Source organism: Podarcis muralis, chromosome 13 (genome assembly GCF_964188315.1).
Source record: "Podarcis muralis chromosome 13, rPodMur119.hap1.1, whole genome shotgun sequence".
Taxonomy (NCBI): Eukaryota; Metazoa; Chordata; class Lepidosauria; order Squamata; family Lacertidae; genus Podarcis; species Podarcis muralis.
The window spans coordinates 35,512,305-35,534,530 of NC_135667.1; the positions used below are offsets into that span (position 1 = coordinate 35,512,305).

The 22,226-nt window shown below is 47.1% G+C and overlaps 1 protein-coding gene across 2 annotated transcripts in view; it reads right to left on the reverse strand.

Annotated features, from left to right (window-relative positions):
- SAMD14 (sterile alpha motif domain containing 14) overlaps positions 1–19,412 on the reverse strand; it is a 31,330-nt gene extending 11,918 nt beyond the window's left edge. The window contains exons 1-4 of one of the 2 annotated variants that reach the window (XM_077917369.1): positions 18,720–19,412; positions 13,596–13,647; positions 7,802–7,959; positions 928–1,237 (exon numbers count right to left, since the gene is read on the reverse strand). In XM_077917369.1, coding sequence (XP_077773495.1) covers positions 928–1,237; positions 7,802–7,959; positions 13,596–13,635 — 508 coding nt within the window. In that variant the 5' untranslated portion in view covers positions 13,636–13,647; positions 18,720–19,412. The remainder of the gene's footprint in view (positions 1–927; positions 1,238–7,801; positions 7,960–13,595; positions 13,648–18,719) is intronic. The other variant, XM_077917371.1, reaches the window with a different exon arrangement.
- Positions 19,413–22,226: the final 2,814 nt, after the last annotated feature.

Genomic DNA, 22,226 nt, shown 5'->3' on the forward strand with positions numbered 1-22,226 from the left:
TTTCAAGTGTACACAATTTCCTCCCATATATTCAGTAAACATTTTCCAATCTTCTTTAAACTTATGTGCTTCTTGTTCTCTTATTTTATATGTTAGTTCCGCAAGCTGCACATATTCCGTCAGTTTAAGTTGCCATTCTTCTTTAGTTGGGACTTCGCTCATTTTCAATTTTTGGGCTAACAAAACAGGGGCCGCAGTAGTGGCATACAGAAATAACTTTTTTTTTTGGAGGTTATCGTGTGTTTACTTTCTTTAAGAACTTACAGGATATATCTGGGAGGATGGAGGCATAACCTTTTCTGCATCAAATCAATCTAGGGAGAGCTGCAGGTAGGTTGGTGCATCTGCAGGCAGGTTATGTGCCCTTTAGGCACTTCTTTCCTCGATGACATGTGTTGTGGCAAGTGTGACGTTAACATATATGAGAGAGTGCTGGAGGGGAAATAGTTAAATAGGTTGCACAGACAGGACCCAGGGGGGTGGAGTCAGTGGGTCTATAAAACTAGTTCTGGGAGGAGTTCATTGGGAGTTGTTGGTGGGCAGTTGGTTGGGTTTTAGTGGGTTGGCTGGTTGGGAAAGGCAGTTGGAGAAGCAGTCGGTAATAGAGAGACAGTTAGGGCAGTTGGTTCTTTAGTGTGGGGATGTAGAAGAGATAGAGAAAGGAAAAATAAGACTAAGAAAGTAAAGAGCAACAACGTTTGGAATGCTGTAAAAGTTTTGTTTGTGTCTGAAATAAAATACACTCTTCTTTATTAATTGAAAAGCTGACTGAGACTGAAGTGATTCTACCAGGGAGGACCTGGTTGGTGGCAGCGGATTAGTGGTGTACGGGTCAATAGTCCGTGAGACGACCGGGGGCTCCGTATGAACTCCACAGCAAGGTCTATGGTTTCCACCAGCCCCCAGCTGCCCAGAGCCCCGGCTTACCTTCACTGTGCCTCTCCCTGCGTGCATAGATGGGTGAGCTGTCTGAACTGTGGCAGGACTTGGGCGAGGAGCTGGTGGGGGTGCCCCCTAAGGCCTCCTGGGAGGAGGTGTTGGTCAGAGGTCGGTAACGGATGAGGGGCGACGACGGCTGCTCTTCCTGCTCCACCGACCTCCGGACTGTCGGGGCATCAAAGGAGAACTCGCCGGCGCGAGTGAAGGGCGAGGAACCGGAGAGAGGAGATGAGGCCTGGAGGGAACCGTGGAGAGGAGACCTCAGGCGGTGGAGAGGACTTCCACAGCTATCACCCGCCTGCAAGGAGAAGCAGATAGAAAAGAGTCCAGTTGCCTGGGCATTCAGACTGCAGATGGACTTGCATGCCCAGTGGACCAGGAGGGGGGACTCAGAGGACAACAACTGGCCACCTAACCATCCATGGTAACGATAGTAATAGTAATACAGTGGTACCTCAGGTTACATACGCTTCAGGTTGCATGCGCTTCAGGTTACAGACTCCGCTAACCCAGAAATAGTACCTTGGGTTAAGAACTTTGCTTCAGGATGAGAACAGAAATCGTGCAGTGGCAGCGTGGCAGCAGTGGGAGGCGCCATTAGCTAAAGTGGTCTTCAGGTTAAGAACAGTTTCAGGTTAAGAACGGACCTCCGGAATGAATTAAGTACTTAACCCGAGGTAACACTGTAATAATGATAATGATACAGTGGTACCTCTGGTTGAGAACGGAATCCCTTCCGGAGGCCCATTTGCAACATAAAAAGAGCACAACATTAAGCGCCATATCTGCACAGGTGCACGGCGTGATTTGGCGCTTGTGCGCATGCATGAGTGGCGAAACCCGGAAGTAACCCTTTCCGATACTTCCGGGTCGCCGCGGAACATAACCTGAAAGAATGTAACATGAAGCAAATGTAACATGAGGTATGACTGTAATATTCATTCATTCATACCCTGCCCATCTGGTTGGGTTTTCCCCAGCCACTCTGGACCGCTCCCAATAAAACATCAAACATTAAAAACTTCCCTAAACAGGGCTGTCTTCAGATGTTTTCTGAAAGTCAGAGAGTTGTTTATTTCCTTGACATCTGATGGGAGGTCGTTCCATGGGGCAGGCACCACTACCAAGAAGGCCATCTGCCTGGTTCCCCGTAACCTCACTTCTCACAGTGAGGGAACCTCTCGGAGGAGGACCTCAGTGTCCGGGCTGAACGATGGTGGTGGAGACGCTCCTTCAGGTATACTGGGCCGAGGCCATTTAGGGCTTTAAAGGTCAGCACCAACACTTTGAATTGTGCTCAAAACCTACTGGGAGCCAATGTAGGTCTTTCAGGACCGCTGTTATATGTTCTCGGCAGCCGCTCCCAGTCACCAGTCTAGCTGCCACATTCTGGATTAGTTGTAGTTTCCAGGTCACCTTCAAAGGTAGCCCCACATAGTGCACATTGCAGTAGTCCAAGCGGGAGATAAGTAGAGCATGCACCACTCTGGTGAGACAGTCTGCGGGCAGGTAGGGTCTCAGACTGCGTACCAGATGAAGCTGATAGACAGCTGCCCTGGACACAGAATTGACCTGCGCCTCCATGGACAGCTGTGAGTCCAAAATGACTCCCAAGATAGCGTCTTGAAAATGCCCAATGGTCTGGAAAAGCAGGTGCCGTTTGTGATCTTGGTTGGAGAGAGGCCAACACAGCACCCAGTAAACCAGGTGAGAACAAGATGCTAGAATAAGATGGGCCATTGTCCTGATCCGCAGGCTCCTTTTATGTTCTTAGTCTTTTTGGCAGGGAACACGATAGTCTATATTTCCTCCTTTTACGGGGCGTATTTAATTGCTAAATTAATCTGGGGAGTGCTCATATAGATACTGCAAGGAATGTACAGATCGGTGGAAACAGACACAGTGACGTTTAAGTGTTTTCTCCTACCCAAGCAGTGGTGAAAAAAGCTTGTGAAACTATCTACCTATCTAATCTGTCATATCTGATGATGATCCAAAATAACAACCTGAATTTGAAATTTGTCTCCTTAGGCTAGGGTTGCCATATTTCAAAAGGGGAAATCCGGACACAACATTATTGAGCTTTTGTTTTTGGCCAAAATTGTTGAGTTTTGTTTGTTTGCAGAATCTAAAAATAAAATAAAATAAATTGAGGGACTGGCGATTTCTGCCCGGACACTGCTTCCGACTGCAGTATTCCGGCTATGTCTGGGAAATTCCCTACCTTAGGCCAGCCTTCCCCCAAAATGGTGCCCATCAAATGTTTTGGACTACAGCGCCCATCAGCCCTAGCCAGCATAGCCAATGATCAGGGATGATGGGAGTTGTAGTCCAACAAAACTGCAGAGGGCACCAGGTTAGAGAAGGCTGCTGTAGGCTGTTTCCTGACTGTTCTGGTTTTGGCCACCAATTTCACACGGTGTTTCCTGATCGGTTAAATGGGTGAGAACTTTCAAGCCACTTACGGTTCGGGAAATAAATACCAACTCAAAACAGCTAGGCAGGGCACAGCTTCATGGCCCACAACCTGTTTTGTTCTTGCGAAACTACTGAAAATGTGAAATTGCAGGTTGTGCCAGATGATGCTTTTACCTTGATACAGCCCAAATGTGGAGGGAAGTGAGCATGCACACTAATGACACCTGAAATGCAAGCAAGCGTCATTTGACTCATATTCTAATGGAATCTGGATCCACATATCTTGTGCCCGTGCATGCTTAACTGTGCATATGCAGGTGACTTTTGGACATTCTGTCTCTCTTTGTACAGGTGGGGCTGGCAAACTGGGTGCTTAAAGGTAAAGGGTAAAGGGACCCCTGACCATTAGGTGACCAACTCTGGGGTTGTGGCGCTCATCTCGCTTTATTGGCTGAGGGAGCCGGCGTACAGCTTCTGGGTCATGTGGCCAGCATGACTAAGCTGCTTCTGGCGAAACCAGAGCAGCGCACGGAAACGCCGTTTACCTTCCCGCCAGAGCGGTACCTATTTATCTACTGGCACCGGCGTGCTTTCGAACTGCTAGGTTGGCAGGAGCAGGGACCAAGCAATGGGAGCTTACCCCGTCACAGGGATTCGAACCGCTGACCTTCTGATCGGCAAGTCCTAGGCTCTGTGGTTTAACCCACAGCGTACAGGTGGGGCTGGCAAACTGGGTGCTTAGCAAGGAGGAAATGCATACACTTCCTCCCCTCTATGTGCTGGAATTGTAGTAATTCTCTAATCGGCACCTCCAGATCGTTCCTTAGAGGTTTCATCTGGGGGTGGAATGCAGTGAGTACAATTATGGGGACAGAAGGCAGCTACTAGCATTCAGTAGGATTCAGATATATACTAGTGTTGTCCAGAATTGCTGTGGACTCATTGTGAGGTTGTGGGCAAGGCATCATCTCTCAGCCTCAGTTCCTCAGTCTAGAAAATGGGAATACAGTGGCCTATCTCACTGGACTAGGATGAGGAAAGACATACAGTAAGACCCCCAGCAAGATCAGCCCATTAAGTCTAGCATCCTAGTTCTCACAGTGACCAACCACATGCCAGTGGGAAGCCCACAACAAGGGCAAGAGGACAATAAAGTTCTCCTTCTGTTAGGCCACAGAAATGGGGATCCCACAGCATATGGCCTCTGAATCTAGAAGGTGCTTATAGCCATTGTGACTAGTAGTCAGTGATGGATTCATCCTCCAGGAATTGGCCCAATCTCCTTTTAAAAAGCCATCTAAACAAGTGGCCATCAAGTACAATCTGCAATTTGCAAAATGGAGGTGAAAACGCTAATGGACAATAATTGTAGTGATCCTCTAAACAGCCCCTCCACATCTTTCATGAGAGATTTCATCTGGGGGTGGAGTGGGGTGAGTAGAATTATGGGGACAGAAGGCGGCTACTAGCAGGATTAAACACATTCGCTGCCTGGATGTAAATAACAAGATAAATACCATCTATGAGCACCTTCCCTACAGAAAGTATACAGCAGCAAGACTAATTTGGAAATTAGGGAGGCTTAGGGCTGGTCCATCCACAATGTATCTCCATAGAACTGTTATAACTTAAAAACCGGCATCTGAATGGGTGAACTGGCCCCACTGGGGATTCTGTTATTGGGGCGATTAATAGTCTATCTGTGATATTATATGTAGGAATAAATGAAAAGTCAGACCAATGGCTTATCCAGTTTAGAACCTTGTTTAAGAATGGCAAACTGGAAGAAAGTTACTTATTTTCCTTTTCTTTAAAAGCATTTATATACTGCTTAATGTTTAAAACTAAGCGATGCACGATAGAGAAGCAAAACAATGTCGTGGAGGCAAAAACACAACATGAAACTAGTAAAATGGTTGTGTCAAGGCATATAAAACAGGAACCTGGGTACTTCAAACACGTTAACAAAGGCTCAAACTTTCCCCTGGCCAAAAAAGTATATTTTTACGAGTGATCTGAAACAGCTGGTGGCTGCTGTTTCACATAGCAGTGAAAAGGGCATCCCATAATCCAAGGGAAATAGTGTGAAATGCCAACTTTTGGGTCACTGCCCTATGATAGTCTGTGAGGTGCGGAACCATGAGTGCCTTTTGCCCAGGTGATCACCAACCTGTTCAGACCCAGAACCCACTTTTAAGCCAAACATGCCTCTGGGGACCCCTTTTCTTAACCCCAGTGTGCCAACCTGAATAAAAATCAAATAAAATAGGGGAGGCAGCTAAGCCTTGGCCCTGCATAGTCAATCACAAGAGGCAGCACACATGCACCATTTGAATGGCAATGCCCATCAACTTTGGCCCCCCCTCAAATATTTTATCGGAGGGAGCAAAGGGACCTCAGCCCCCAGGAGTTGGCTCCTATGCTTTCACTCTAGATTTGCATGCTTGCAGTGCTCCTGCTGCGCCCCACCTTAGATCTGGCCGCAACCCCCCAGTGGGCCTTTAAGTGACCTTCCCGGTCCACCCAGGGGTGGACAGTCTTCTAGGCAACATGATTTGATCCCTTGATGTTTCAGCCACCAGGAGATGAACAGGCATCTCTGAAAGCCCAAACCGAAGAGATGATGCTTAGGATACAGGGGATGGTGGGTTTACCTGCGAGCTCAAGGCAGACCCTCCAAGTGTCCCTATTTTCAAGGGACAGTCACAGATTTACAGAAGCCGTCCCAGTTTCTGATTTGATTCTGGAATGTCCCACTTTTCCTTAGGATGTCCCTATTTTCATTGGAGAAATGTTGGAGTGTATGGGAGAGACCAGTGCTGGATTTATGTATAAGCTAAACAAGCTATAACTGAGGGCCCCACTCTCTTGGGGGCCCAAAAAAAACTTAAAGGAAAAAAAACCTGGATGTACATTACCAAAATATAAAATAAAAAGCAAAGCAAATAAATCCTACATACAGCAACAGTGTTTTGTGTTGCGTAGGCTCCTATGATGTAAGTAATGGGCCCGCCTGCTAGCCTGCTCCTTAAAATACCACTGGTTTGCTCCTTTCTATATATAGGGTGCCTACATTCTGCATGGACTGGCTGCACGGCAACATGTGCAAATGGCTTTAGATACCTATTAGGTCCATAAATTACCATATAGCATATATTCAACACAAAAAACAGAGGCAATTTGTTGTTGACAAAGAACAGCTGGACATATAAAGGGCCCCATTACCTTCAGTAGCTTAGAGACTCATCAAACCTAAATCCGGACCTGGAAGAGACCGCTGCCACTGAGGCCCAGCCCCACAGCGGGGTGTGGGTGTGGGTGTGTGTGTGTGTGTGAGGGTTGAGGAGGGTCCGTTGCAGGGTGGATTCAATTTAAATCAAATCGATTTAAATCATGATTTAAATCACAAGTCAGTAAGACTTGATTTAAATCTTTTTTCTTTAACAGAAAGACCCATTCTTGCTGGTATAATCTTAATCTTAATATTTACAACCGGACGAAGGTTTCATTTTTGGAATGATAAATTTTCAGAGTTGTTTTTAGAGTTATATCAAAACTTACTGATTTGGTTATACCATTAGAAATACATAGTCAGATAATTACGAAATTATTGTGAGATTTAATGCGTTAACTATTTATATTTGGACAACTTTTCTGCTGTACTTTATTGAAGGAGAAAAACTATCATCTCCTCAATAACAACTTAAACAATTTATTTAACTGAAACAATAACATCATAGCATATGTATCCTTGTTTATTAACTGATGTAGTTAAACAATTTTTTATTTTTATTTTTTTAAAAGCTTAGTCTGAAAAGCACACATGGAAAAACTTAAAACAAATCCTTATTTCCTGATGAAGAGCCTTTGGACTATAAGGTAACTTCAATAGAAAACTATTTTTAGAAAAATTTTCCTCCAAAAGCATTTTATTTTAAAAAAATCTGATTTAGATTTTAAAAAATCCGATTTAAATAAAAAAAAATCTGATTTAAATTTTTAAAATATGAGATTATTTTTATTTTTTAAATTTATTGATTTTTATCCACCTTGGTCCGTTGGTGGAGGGAGTGAGAAATATCCCTGTTTTCATCTGTGGGATGTTGGAGGGTCTGAAAGCGAGAGTAATGCATAGGGAGATATTTGGTGGGGCATCGGCCGGGCACTGACTGTTATGTACTGAATTTCTCACCCTGGGCCAGCAGGGGGATACTGTAGATAATTTTCACTCAGGTCCACATATGCAAATAAGGAATTGAAAGTGACATTCAGTGATTGGCTAGTTACAGAAAGTGGTTACTGTTGCGTTGTAGTGGAGCTCTATATAAGCAGGCTGGCTGAACCCTTCAGTTCAGTTCAGTTCTGTTCTGGCCTGTGAATAAACAAGAGCTGTTTGAAGAATCGCTGTGTCGTCTGATATGTTCACCAACAACTTAACACTGACCTTTTTCTCCAGGATATCATCCCCTTCTGTGGAGCTGACGCTGTCTCTCAACCGGGACCTGGAAGGGCGCTGCCGCCTGCCTTTGGCGGAGAGCTGGGCTCGGGCCTTCTGCAAGCTGCTGTCCAGCCTCTGGGTCTCTGGAATCACATCATTAAAATCTGGGGGTGAAAGAGAGAAACGGGAAGGGGGGCAGAGCGGTGGCAGGCGAGGAAAAGCGAGCGTGAGAGGAAGAGGTCAGCGTAGAAGCGGCCGGGGGGGCGGCCGCAGGAGGAAGGATGGAGTGCGGAGAGGGCAAGATGCAACGTAAAGGAAGGAAGGAGGGAAGCGGGGAGGGCAAACGAGTGAAATTCAAGCCCCACCAAGGAGGGGGGACACAGAAAAGGGGTGGTGGAATGGAGGGCAAGAAGGGAAGGAGACACACAGAGAGAGCATTCAGAGAAGAGAAGAGCACAGTTGTCATTCAGAAGTATCCTTCAAAGACATGACCTCCCAGAACAGAACAGGCTACCTATAGGGCGGGCATCCTATTACACCTTTTGGCCTGGGAGACCTTCGAAATGTCCCTATTTTCCAGGGACAGTCCCGGATTTACAGAAGCCATCCCAGTTTCTGATTTGATCCTGGAATGTCCCGCTTTTCCTTAGGACGTCCCTATGTTCATCAGAGAAATGTCATAGGGTATGGAGTTATGCGACCCCAGAGCCAAGGAGATAAGTAACTAGATAACCTTTAGAAGACACCTGAAGGCAGCCCTGTATAGGGGAGTTTTTTCAAATGTTATGTTTTGTTGTTTCCATATATGTTGGAAGTCGCACAGAGTGGCTGGGGCAAGCCAGTCAGATGGGCAGGGTATTATTATTATTATTATTATTATTATTATTATTATTATTCAATATGATGTCCCTATTGGCTAGATTGGTCTCCACTAGGGCCAGGGCCTTTTCAGTACTGGCCCCGACTTGGTGGAATGCTCTGTCACAAGGGACTAGGGCCCTGCAGGACTTGACATCTTTCTGTAGGGAATGCAAGACAGCTGTTCCGCCTGGTCTTTGGTTTGGAGTCAGTCTGACCCTTATGTTTCCCTCACCTTACAGTTTTGATCTTTGAAAGCACGTCAAAGTGCAAGTAGATAAATAGGTACTGCTCCGGTGGGAAGGTAAACAGCGTTTCCATGCGCTGCTCTGGTTCGCCAGAAGGGGCTTAGTCATGCTGGCCACATGACCCAGAAGCTGTACGCTGGCTCCCTCGGCCAATAAAGCGAGATGCTGCTGTACACAAACACTTTTTTGCTCTCTTTCTTCTCCCCCCCCCCTCCCCTTGCAAATATACATTCAGCATCTTTCAGGGAGGAATGCTATAGGTGTGTGTGTGTGACTTAGTAGGGAGAAATGGCAGCTGAAGAAAGGTTAAGCACCTTCCCTCTGTGCCACTTTTGCAATCATGTCCTTCTGAAGTGGCTTTTAAAGCAAACAAACGTAGCTGTCAGATTACAGTTCCCCACATTTGCAGTCAGTTTGACCGCGGACTTCGACCCCGCCATGCGCAGATTTCAGCTCTGAGACTAAACCATTTATCCGTACGTACCTCTCTCTTTCACACAAACAGACACCCACACATGCTTGCCTGGTCCCTCAAATGCTCCAATTATGCCCACACATCAACGGTACGGTAGTCCTATCTCCCTTGCCGTTTGCAACGCATGTTTGCACCATCTCCCAACAGCGCCTTCCCTGCATACAGAACAGCCTCATGAATTAATCAGATCCGCTAGGCATCTCGAGGCAGGAAGCGCGAGGGGCTCGCTTGTTTGTGTGAGTGTGTGTGTCGCTGTGTGTGTAGCCATGTGTGCGGCGAGGTGTCTCCCGGGAGCAAAAAGTCAGCCACCGCTTAATTGACTACACAGGGATGCCGGGAGTGGGAAACGAGGAACAACGGTATCGGGAGGCATGAAACATCGGCAGGCAAAGTTGGAGAGGTGGCAGAGGACATGTGCTCACACATACAAGACAAAACACAACACTGCTTAGTTTTAGAAAGGGCTCGGGTTGCAAGGATGCTCTCAGCCATAGGGCACCTGCTCCCCATATCCCAGCTGCGTCGAGGCTGGTTGTAGTGGTGCGGGTGGCGCTGTGGTCTAAACCACTGAGCTTCTTGGGCTTGCCGATCAGAAGGTTGGTGGTTCAAATCCGCACAACAGGGTGAACTCCCGTTGCTCGGTCCCAGCTCCTGCCTACCTAGCAGTTCAAAAGCACACCAGTGCAAGTAGATAAATAGGTACCACTGTGGCAGGAAGGTAAACAGTGTTTCCATGCGCTCTGGTTTCCGTCACGGTGTTCCGTTGCACCAGAAGTGGTTTAGTCATGCTGGCCACATGACCAGGACAGCTGTCTGTGGACAAACGCCAGCTCCCTCGGCCTGAAAGCGAGATGAGCGCCACAACCCTATAGTCGCCTTTGACTGGACTTAACCGTCCAGGGGTCATTTACCTTTTTTTACCTGTAGGTTACTCCACAAAGAGTTTTCTGCACATGCTCAGAGATGCACTCGTAATGCAGCCCCTTACATGAAATATGCATGCGTGCATATGCGGAAATCTAAGTTGGGCATAGATTTGAAAAAGCTGGGGGAAATCTGGCTCTGGATGAGGAACAGAAGAATGTGGAGCAAATGTAGCTTTTTGTACTGCCTGGATTCAGCTTGCCCTCATTGCAACCAGGTATTCTGAATTGTTTACCATGAGCTTTGCCACGATTGTTGAGGCAGGAAGAAAAGCATCACTGTACAATCGGAGTGACTGGGTGAGTCGGCCCTCTCCAGCACTCATTTCCATCCAACCATAGCTTTCAGGATATAAAACTTTCCAAGGTGGCACACAAGTAAAATTAAATTGCAAGAATGAAATACACAGCATAGAAAAGTAAGTCCCAATGAGTTTTTATCGGTGTTTGACGTCATGGAGGGAGGCTACACATTCATATTTTATTTAGGTAATTTTTAGCCTGCACTGTAGCCAAAAAAGGTTTCCTTCCAGAACGGCTTACAGGGTGATTTTTTAAAAAAGAGGGAGAAAGACTGCCCTCAGGATTACAATCTGAAAAACCATGGCACAAAAGGAAAGTGGATTGGTGATGGAGGAGGAAACAGGCATGCTCAGGTATAAGTTAATGCCTGGATTCTTAATTACAATTTCTTAACTAATGGCATATTATAGCCATGTTTTGGTTGTAGGTACAGAGAGCCTAACCTCCGTCCTCTTTCCATTCCTTCTAAATCATGCCACCTCAGAAAGTTTTTGCATGGTGAGGTTCCAAATGCACCTCTGTGATTCAGAATGTGTAAGGCTACCCTCCCCCCCCTACAATGTTTGTGCTGCTTTGTGACTCTTTAAAGAGTTTTATTCGTTTTGTTTTTGTTCCCATTGAACAGTTTTAAGAGGGAAGTCTCAACTAACCCTTTTTTTAAGTGCCAGAAAAATGCAGACGACTATCCCCCGCCTTGTGACGGGGTGAGCTCCCGTTGCTCGGTCCCTGCTCCTGCCAACCTAGCAGTTCGAAAGCACGTCAAAGTGCAAGTAGATAAATAGGTACCGCTCCGGCGGGAAGGTAAATGGCGTTTCCGTGCGCTGCTCTGGTTCGCCAGAAGCGGCCTAGTCATGATGGCCACATGACCTGGAAGCTGTACGCCGGCTCCCTCGGCCAGTAAAGCGAGATGAGCGCTGCAACCCCAGAGTCGGTCATGACTGGACCTAATGGTCAGGGGTCCCTTTACCTTTTATCCCCCTCCCACTTGGTTAAAGTTTCATTTATCTACATTCATTTAATGTTTTGTTTAAAATAAAGGGGAAGAAATCATTTTTAGGTTCCACTCCTCTTTCTATCTAAAGCTAGTGGGGATGTGGTATAGTGGTTAAAGTGCTGGGAGGGACGAGCACTGGGAAGGCACAGGTTCAAATCTCCACCTCACTGTGAAGCTCACTGAGTGACCTTGAGCCAGCTGCTCTCTCTCGGCCTATAACCCACCTCACAGGGTTGTTGTGAAAATAAAATGGGTGGCGGGAAGCAGGAAGCAGGCATGCCACCTTGAGCTTCTAAGGGAAATGGGGGACTTAAGATATATATAGATGTACTAAAGTAATATGGCACTGCTATTTCCCCCAGCTCATATCTAGCCCGTGTTCGGGGTGGCGAAGCCATAGAGCGCATGCTTTGACTGCAGAAGGCCCCAACTTCAATCTCACAGCATCTCCACTTAAAAAGATCAGATAGCAGGTAATGAGAAGGAGTTTCTCTTGCCTGTGTTCATAAAGAAGAGTGGGAACTGCAGACCCCCAGGCGCAGTCCCATCAGCTCCAGCCAGCATGGCCAATGGTTAGAGGTGATGGGAGGAGCTTGCAACCCCATTTATGTTCCAGCTGTGTCTTAACCTGCCAAATGGTCAGGATATGAGTATTTGAAAAGGAAGAAGGGGGCATCGCACAAGGAATAAATTCTGCTGGGTCATTCTAGAACGTGCTGAAAGTGACATTTCCTCCCCCTGATTCAAGACGCAGATGGCAATCCCCCCAAAAAGCCCTGCCTCTCTGCCTCCTCCCCCAGACACCAGGTTTGTAAGCTCAAAAGCACAGAAATGGAAAATGCCCAGCAGGCAGCAATGGGCACCATGCCAGCAGCATCAAATTCTTCATCCAACAGTGAGTGTGGCTGAGCGTTGGCATTTTGTTTTGGGTCGTTTTGCTCCATCTTTACCCCCCAATAGCTTGGTTTGTAGCTGTGTTTAGAGTTAATTCACACTGCGCTCAGGGCCGGGCCTGCAATTTAAAATCTAGGGCCCTGGATGAACGTTGTGCTCTGTGCGTTTGCTTGGGAAACTGCCTCAGTCCATGCAAGGAGCCATTGCACACAGGCTTTTGAAGCACAGCGTAATAGAATACGTGCCGCCAATGCGAGAACAATTCACGAGAATTGTGCATCTCCAATTTACCATCTCTATGGGGGCCTTATGAAAGGGACACGGGTGGCGCTGTGGGTTAAACCACAGAGCCTATGGCTTGCCGATTAGAAGGTCGGCGGTTTGAATCCCCGCGACGGGGTGAGCTCCCATTGCTCAGTTCCTGCTCCTGCCAACCAAGCAGTTTGAAAGCACGTCAAAGTGCAAGTAGATAAATAGGTTACGCTCTGGCATGAAGGTAAACGGTGTTTCCGTGCTCTGCTCTGGTTCGCCAGAAGCGGCTTAGTCATGCTGGCCACATGACCCGGAAGCTGTACGCTGGCTCCCTCAGCCAATAAAGCGAGATGAGCGCCGCAACCCCAGAGTCATCCGAAACTGGACCTAACAGGGGTCCCTTTACCTTTTTGTGGGGGCCTTATGAATGGGAGAGTGTCTCTGAGCACATGCAGAATGTTTCCCTTGCCACATTATTTTTGTTGTTATTGTTTCAACGTCTATCCTGCCCTTCATCCGAAGGTCACAGGGCAGTTTGCAATATAAAAAGACCCCCCCAAAAAAACCCCTCCCACCTACATGCCACCTGTGATGAGGGTCCTAGGAGGTTTACAAATGCTTCTTTTTAGGCGCAGCCAGTGGCGTAGCGGGGGTGTAGCAGGGGGGGCCGGCCGCACCGGGCGCAACATCTGGGGTTAGGGCAAATCCACAGGTTAGGGGGCGCAAATCCACGGGTTAGGGGGTGCAAATTACTTGCCTTGCCCCGGGTGCTGACAACCCACGCTACGCCGCTGGGTGCAGCCCCTGGGTGGCGCAGGGATCGGGAGAGGCCGGGGAGGAATAAGGAGCTTACCGAAAACCTCATCCGCATCTTGGAGTTTGGAGGAAGACATAATGAAGTAAATCTGTGAAGGAAGAGAGAGATGGAGGGAGGGAGAGAGAAAGAGAAACAGTAGTCAGTCTTTACAACTGGCATGAGGAATTTCTAGACCTCCCTGCCTGGCACATGGGAGTCCCTGTAAGTCACACCACCTATCCAACCCTTTCCCATGCCCTTCCCAACTGGAATGTCTTCTTGAATTGCGATACAGTGGTACCTTGGTTCTCAAACTTAATCCGTTCCAGAAGTCCGTTCCAAAACCAAAGCATTCCAAAAACAAGGCGCGCTTTCCCGTGGAAAATAATGCAAAATGGATTAATCCATTCCAGACTTTTAAAAACAATCCCTAAAATAGCAATGTCACATGCATTTTGCTCTCTAAGGAGACCATTGATCCACAAAATGAAAGCAATAAACAATGTACTGCAGTCACATACACAATCAATCAATCAATCAATCAGTAGCTGAACTGGGTCCCACATGGTCACAAAAACAAAACAAAAAAGCCTCAAAAACACAAAATAAATAGCAAAAACAGACAGACCTCAGCGTAACACTCTAAACGGAAGTGTGGCACTCATGTTCAGCTTCCGAAAAACTTTGCAAACCAGAACAGTTACTTCTGGGTTTGCAGTGTTTGGGTTCCAAGTTGTTTGAGTACCAAGGCATTTGAGAACCAAGGTACCACTGTAGTGCCTTATGAGACAGCCTGTCTTATGTTTTAGCAGTTAAGCAGCTGAAGGATGGCTTTTTCACTTTGTTCTCTGGCTCGAGGTATCACATAGGGTCTCCAACGGCCATCTAGTCCAACCCTTACAATGTAAGGATCTCAACATGCCCGTCTCCCATCCAATTTGAAACCTGGCCGGGCCCTGCTTAGCTTTGCAGACGTGTTAGCAGTTTATTGCTGCACCACATGTCCAAAAAACCCCAACCAAACACATACAATCCCTTCTGCCTCTGCGTGCTGCTGCTGCTTTTCAGCTGCTGGGGCAGGACAGGAAGGAAGGGAAGCAGGGATTCACACTTATTGGCCAAATGGATCTGAATAAGCCACCTTAATGGATTTGATTGCTTTTGCTGCTGCCATCCCTAGAGAACATACTCTCTGTGTTCAATTCCATCACTCAACAGGGCCTGACCAGTAGCAAACAGCCAGCAGCCTGCCTAGTCAACATCTCTGGTATCCACCAGCCTTGGGCTGGGGCAGAGGAGAGAATCATTCAAACCTCCTCATCTAATCACACCCTCTGCCTTGATGCAAAAGTTGCGTACATTTCCTAGGGATGACGGGGGAAAACCAAAGAAATTGTGAAAATACAATTCTGTGTCCAGGGCAGCCGCCTACCAGCTCCATCTGGTACACAGGCTGAGACCCTACCTGCCCGCGGACTGTCTCACCAGAGTGGTGCATGCTCTAGTTATCTCTCGCTTGGACTACTGCAATGCGCTCTACGTGGGGCTGCCTTTGAAAATGACTCGGAAACGACAACTAATCCAGAATGCGGCAGCTAGACTAGAGGCTGGGAGTGGCTGGCAAGACCATATAACACCGGTCCTGAAAGACCTACATTGGCTCCCAGTACATTTCCGAGCACAATTCAAAGTATTGGTGCTGACCTTTAAAGCCCTAAATGGCCTCAACCCTGTACAGTGGTACCTCGGGTTAAGTACCTAATTCGTTCTGGAGGTCTGTTTTTAACCTGAAACTGTTCTTAACCTGAAGCACCACTTTAGCTAATGGGGCCTCCTGCTGCCGCTGCACAATTTCTGTTCTCATCCTGAAGTAAAGTTCTTAACCCAAGGTACTATTTCTGGGTTAGCGGAGTCTGTAACCTGAAGCGCATGTAACCTGAAGCATATGTAACCCGAGGTACCACTGTATACCTGAAGGAACGTCTCTGCCCCCATCATTCAGCCCAGACACTGAGGTCCAGCTCTGAGGGCCTTCTGGTGGTTCCCTCACTGCAAGAAGTGAGCTTACAGGGAACCAGGCAGAGGGCCTTCTCGGTAGTGGCGCCCGCCCTGTGGAACACCCTCCCATCAAATGTCAAGGAAATAAACAATCTGAGTTTTAGAAAGCATCCAAAGACAGCCCTGTTTAGGGAAATTCTTAATGTTAGGTGCTTTATTGTGTTTTTAATATTCTGGTGGGAGTTGCCCAGAGTGGCTGGGGAAACCCAGCCAGATGGGTGGGGTATAAATAAAATATTATTATTATTATTATTATTATTATTATTATTATTATTATTTCTGAACTCACAGTGAACTATTGCTTAGGCCTGTCTACCAGCAACTTTGACCTACCAGTAACTTTGGGTGGGGTAGGAGAAAAGATTTGTTTAACTACACAGGAAGCTGCTTTATACTGAGTCACATAGTACACATAGAACCATAGAACCTAGCTCAGAAGGTTCTTGCATTGCCTTTCCTAGGTTTCAGGCAGAGGACACCCCCAGCCCTTCGTAGAGAAGATGGAGATTAAACCTGGGACCTTCTGCATGCAAACCAAGATGCTCTACCATGGCCTTCAACCACAGAGCAATATATCGTTGTCTGTTTTCTGATGGCCTGGATAGGAAAAAGTTGTAGCATGCGCAACACCTCCCATGTCCCAGCTGCACTTTTGCAAAAAAGGGGGTGTATTTTAGATCTGCCTGACATTATAAAGGCCAAGCTAGCTTATCTGACATATTCTTTCTAAGCCATGAAGGATAGGTAAAGGTAAAGGGATCCCTGACCATTAGGTCCAGTCGTGGCCGACTCTGGGGTTGCGGCGCTCATCTCGCTTTAATGGCCGAGGGAGCTGGCATACAGCTTCCGGGTCATGTGGCCAGCATGACTAAGCCGCTTCTGGCGAACCAGAGCAGCACACAGAAATGCTGTTTACGTTCCCGCCAGAGAGGTACCTATTTATCTACTTGCACTTTGACGTGCTTTCGAACTGCTAGGTTGGCACCGAGCAATGGGAGCTCACCCCGTCGCGGGGAGTTGAACCGCCGACCTTCTGATTGGCAAGTCCTAGGCTCAGTGGTTTAACCCACAGAGCCACCTGCGTCCCTAAGCCATGGAGGATATAAACAAGTAAATAACCACTGCAGGTTTTTATCAAAATGCCCATTCTTTTGGTGCATATGAACTTCAAACCTGTCCCAGTCCAGAAAACAAATGAAGCAGCCTGTTGTTTCCAAAGAGAAACATTGCTGAAACTGCATGTAGTTGGAACATGTGGAGGGAGACCTTTTATGGGGAATATGCAAAGAGCTGCACATGCAGTATCCCCCAGAAATTGCCTTTTGTCCCGTCTCCCCCAAGAGGCATCTTGTACAGGGCACAGCTGGTTCCAGATGTGCTCGCAAAAGCTCACGTTAGCACATTTGCAGGATCAGTTTTCCCTTTAGAGGTGCAGAGCTTCTGATTATTATTCTCTTCCTTCCCAGGCGCCTGACAGAGGGAGATTCAGGAGGGGGAAATGGGGAGGAAAAAGCAGAGAGGGATGGAAGAGCTTGTGGGAACGCCGAGGGTGTGTGCATGAAAACAAAGAGGAGGGGGAAGAAGGGATTCAGAAAAGAGTAGGTCTGCAGAGATGGAGAATGGAGGATGAGAAGCAGAAGGGGAAATTGATGCATAGGCCGAAGGTCCTTGGTTCATGCAATAGCACTCAAGACACGTGAAAAATGGTAACTGGGCCAGGATCACACCCAAGGCCTAGATCTGAGCTGCCAGCCCTCTTATAACTCAGCGCACAGCAGCATTAAACAACCCGACCCTTTTCTTGCAAATAAGGAAAAGCGATGTGCTATCCAAAAGTAAGAGCCTTATTTTTGTGTTGCATTTCTCTGTTCCATCCTTCCGCTTAGCTCACAGCAACTGTTCAGCCTCACAACAACCCTGGATGGTAGATTAAGCTAAGAGAAGGAAAGAGGGAGATATTGAAAAGGCCACCCAGCGGGGACCCAAACCTGCTTTCTCTACACCTAAGCCAAACATTGTAGCCAATGCACCACGTCTTCCTAACCCTCTGAATTCACAGTGACATGCCGGGGGGTGGGGGGACTGATTAGCTGCTCAGAATCTCTTCCAGGGTTGAAGAAAGGCAACAGAACGAAGGAAAAGGGGGAGAGGAAATCCACCCACAAATTGGATTTTAAAAACACAGTGTGGAATGGCTAGTGTTGAAGGCCAGGAAAGGGGCTTGAATAAATGGCAGTAGAACCCTCAGCACACTTACTAGGGAGTAAACAGAACAAGGCTTGTTTCTGAGCAAACATGCTTGGAATTGCATTGTAAATAATAATAACAAATCACCCACACACCACGACACACAAGCATGTCAGCAGTCAAAGGCCCGCCTATAGACTAGCGTAAAGAATAACAGGAAAGGGAAATAAAGGAAAGGGAAAAAACACGAAGGGAAAGTAGGAAGGCAATTCAAAATACTGTCCACATCTCAGGTATGGGCATAGTTTTAGGATTATACTAATGAGGTCGATGAAAGGAGAATTTCCAAATATTCTCTTTACTGCAGAAATTATGATAAAATACTGGTTTGAATGTCCAAACCTGCAGGGCTATGCATGAGGACTCCCAAATATGCAAAAAACACACACACACAAAAACCGAAAACATGTCCCTTCTTTTATCTCCCACTAGGCAAATTTCCTTCATGTTTCCCATTCTGATCCAACGTGCGGGAAATCCTGCGGCCAGTGAGAGCAGAAAGGAAGAAAAAAGGGGGAAGAGATATTTCGCAGGGGCCAAAAGGGCAAGTGAGATAATAATGGTGATGTTGATGGTCATGGGAAATCTCCAGCGAGCGACAATGCAGCAGCATCAGCAGCCCAGATCCAAGGCAAGGAAAAAGAAGGAAGGAGGAATGATGGAAAGATGAGTGTCAAGAGAAAGTGTCGCCGCTGAATTTAAGGGCCTGCATTATCCCTCATTCGTGATTTAATTTTTTCCCCTGTAAACAGCACTGCTTCCAATTCTTAGCCCCCCCCCCCCACTTTCGCTGTTAAGGACTCTCTCAAAGTCCGGGTGGGGCCAGGGGAAAGTGAAATGGATAAAACCCACCAAGGAAGGACAAGCGTGGCTTACCTGGCGCGCGGAGGCATCCTCAACAAACGCCTAAAGGTCTCCTACAAATCCCACGCCCGGCTGCCAGGGCCATTTTCCTTTGCCTGCCATTCCCTTCTCTGTTAGTCTCCCGCCGGTTGTTCTCCCGATGCGTTATCTTCTGGTCCTTGCGATGTTTGCCTCCCCCCCAAAAAATCAAAGCATCATCGGGAGGCGAAGCCGGAGAAGGAGGGAGAAACACAGACAGGTTGCAACTACTTTGCGGTGCTGGATTTTTTTCTGGGAGGCTCCTCGGCTTTGGTTTTTTTTTCAAAGGGACCTGTGAATTCGCCAAACTGGGATTGGGATGGTCCCAGGGAGATAGGGGGAGGGGGAGGAGGCGGGGAGTAACTGGAACCCGGAAGCAGCAGCAGCAGCAGCAGCAGCTTGGCTGGAAGTCATCCGGAGCAAGGCGCGCTCACTGCGCTGCTTTTCCTGAAATCCCCGCCCAGATGCTCTCGCTTGGCTCGGCTCCTGTGTATTCCCAGGAGCCCGGGGATGCGATCTGACGACGCGAGGCTCGCCTGCCTCCTGAGGGCAGCAGGGAAGGGGAAGGTATAAAGGGGCGGGATGGAAGGGGAAGAGATGGGAAAAGGGGTGCGGGTGCAAGGAGACGAAAGCGCAGGGAAAGGTTGCAGAGTCTTCACGCAGACATACCCTCCAACATTTCTGCGATGAAAAGAGGAGCGTCCTGTTCCATCATCATCATCATCATCATCATCATCATCATCATCATCATCATTATTTTACTATTTATACCCCCATCAATCTGACTGGGTTGCCCAAGTCATTTTAGACGCCTTCCAACATATAAAAAAACATTAAACTTTTTTTTTTTAAAAAAACTTCCCTGTACAGTGGTACCTTGGGTTACAGACGCTTCAGGTTACAGACTCCGCTAACCCAGAAGTATTACCTCAGATTAAGAACTTTACCTCAGGATGAGAACAGAAATCATGTGGCGGCGGTGCAGTGGCAGCGGGAGGCCCCATTATCTAAAGTGGTACCTCAGGTTAAGAACAGTTTCAGGTTAAGAACGGACCTCCAGAACAAATGAAGTTCCTAACCCGAGGTACCATTGTACAGGGCTGCCTTCAGATGTCTTGGCTCAGGGGTCACATAACGCCATGTTGTTGTTGTTTAGTCGTTTAGTCATGTCCGACTGTTCATGACCCCATGGACCAGAGCACGCCAGGCACTCCTGTCTTCCACTGCCTCCCGCAGTTTGGTCAAACTCATGCTGGTAGCTTCAAGAACACTAGCCAACCATCTCGTCCTCTGTCGTCCCCTTCTCTTTGTGCCCTCCATCTTTCCCAACATCAGGGTCTTTTCCAGGGAGTCTTCTCTTCTCATGAGGTGGCCAAAGTATTGGAGCCTCAGCTTCAGGATCTGTCCTTCCAGTGAGCACTCAGGGCTGATTTCCTTCAGAATGGATAGGTTTGTTCTTCTTGCAGTCCATGGGACTCTCTCCATAACCTCCAACATTTCTCCGATGAAAATAGGAACTTCCTAAGGAAAAGTGGAACATTCCGGGATCAAATCAGAAACCAGGATGACTTCTGTAAATCTGTGACTGTTCTTTGAAAATAGGGACACTTGGAGGGTCTGCCTTGAGCTCGCAGGTAAACCCTCCATCCCCTGGATCCTAAGCATCATCTCTTCGGTTTGGGCTTTCAGAGATGCCTGTTCATCTCCTGGTGGCTGAAACATCAAGGGATCAAATCATGTTGCCTAGAAGACTGTCCACCCCTGTGTGGACCTGGAAGGTCACTTAAAGGCCCACTGGGGGGTTGCAGCCAGATCTAAGGTGGGGCGCAGCAGGAGCACTGCAAGCATGCAAATCTAGAGTGAAAGCATAGGAGCCAACTCCTGGGGGCTGAGGTCCCTTTGCTCCCTCCGATGAAATATTTGAGTGGGGCCCCAAAGTTGATGGACATTGCCATTCAAATGGTGCATGTGTGCTGCCTCTTGTGATTGACTATGTAAGGCGAGGCTTAGCTGCCTCCCCTATTTTATTTGATTTTATTCAGGTTGGCACACTGGGGTTAAGAAAAGGGGTCCCCAGAGGCATGTTTGGCTTAAAAGTGGGTTCTGGGTCTGAACAGGTTGGTGATCACCTGGGCAAAAGGCACTCGTGGTTCCGCACCTTACAGACTATCATAGGGCAGTGACCCAAAAGTTGGCATTTCACACTATTTGCCTTGGATTATGGGATGCCCTTTTCACTGCTATGTGAAACAGCAGCCACCAGTTGTTTCAGATCACTCGTGGAAAATATACCTTTTTGCCCAGGTGAAAGTTTGAGCGTTCATTAAGTACCCAGGTTCCTGTTTTATATGCCTTGACACAACCATTTTACTTGTTTCATGTTGTGTTTTTGCTTCCATGACATTGTTTTGCTTCTCTATCGTGCATCGCTTAGTTTTAAACATTAAGCAGTATATAAACGCTTTTAAACAAAAGCAAAATAAGTAACTTTCATCCAGTTTGCCATTGTTAAACAAGATTCTAAACTGGATAAGCCTTTGGTCTGGCTTTTCATTTATTCCTACGTATAATATCACAGATAGACCATTAATTGCCCCAATAACAGAATCCCCAGTGGGGCCAGTTCACCCATTCAGATGCCGGTTTTTAAGTTATAACAGTTCTATGGAGATACATTGTGGATGGACCAGCCCTAAGCCTCCCTAATTTCCAAATTAGTCTTGCTGCTGTACACTTTCTGTAGGGAAGGTCCTCATAGATGGTATTTATCCTGTTATTTACACCCAGGCAGTGAATGTGTTTAATCCTGCTAGTAGCCGCCTTCTGTCCCCATAATTCTACTCACTCCACTCCATCCCCAGATGAAATCTCTCATGAAAGATCTGGAGGGGCTGTTTAGAGGATCACTACAATTATTGTCCATTAGCGTTTTCACCTCCATTTTGCAAATTGCAGATTGTACTTGATGGCCACTCGTTTAGATGGCTTTTTAAAAGCCCATTTCTGTGGCCTAAAAGAATGAGAATGTTATTGTCCTCTTGTCCTTGTTGTGGGCTTCCCACTGGTTGGTCACTGTGAGAACTAAGATGCTGGACTTAATGGGCTGATCTTGCTGGGGGTCTTACTGTATGTCTTTCCTCATCCTAGTCCAGTGAGAGGCCACAGTATTCCCATTTTCTAGACTGAGGAACTGAGGCCGAGAGATAATGCCTTGCCCACAACCTCACAATGAGTCCACAGCCATTCTGGATGACACTAGGGTATATCTGAATAAATCAGCTGGTAGAGCATGAGACCCTTAATCTTAAGGTCATGGGTTTGAGCCCCACGTTGGGCAGAAGTTTCCTGCATTGCAAGGGCGTTTGGACTAGAAGACCCTTGTGGTCCTTTCCAGCTCTATGATTCTATAGTGTAACTGTCTTTGTTTCACTGCTTTAATGTTTGTGCTTTTTAATGGTTTGTTTCAGTGCATATTTTAATTAACAGTGATGTGGGTTGCAC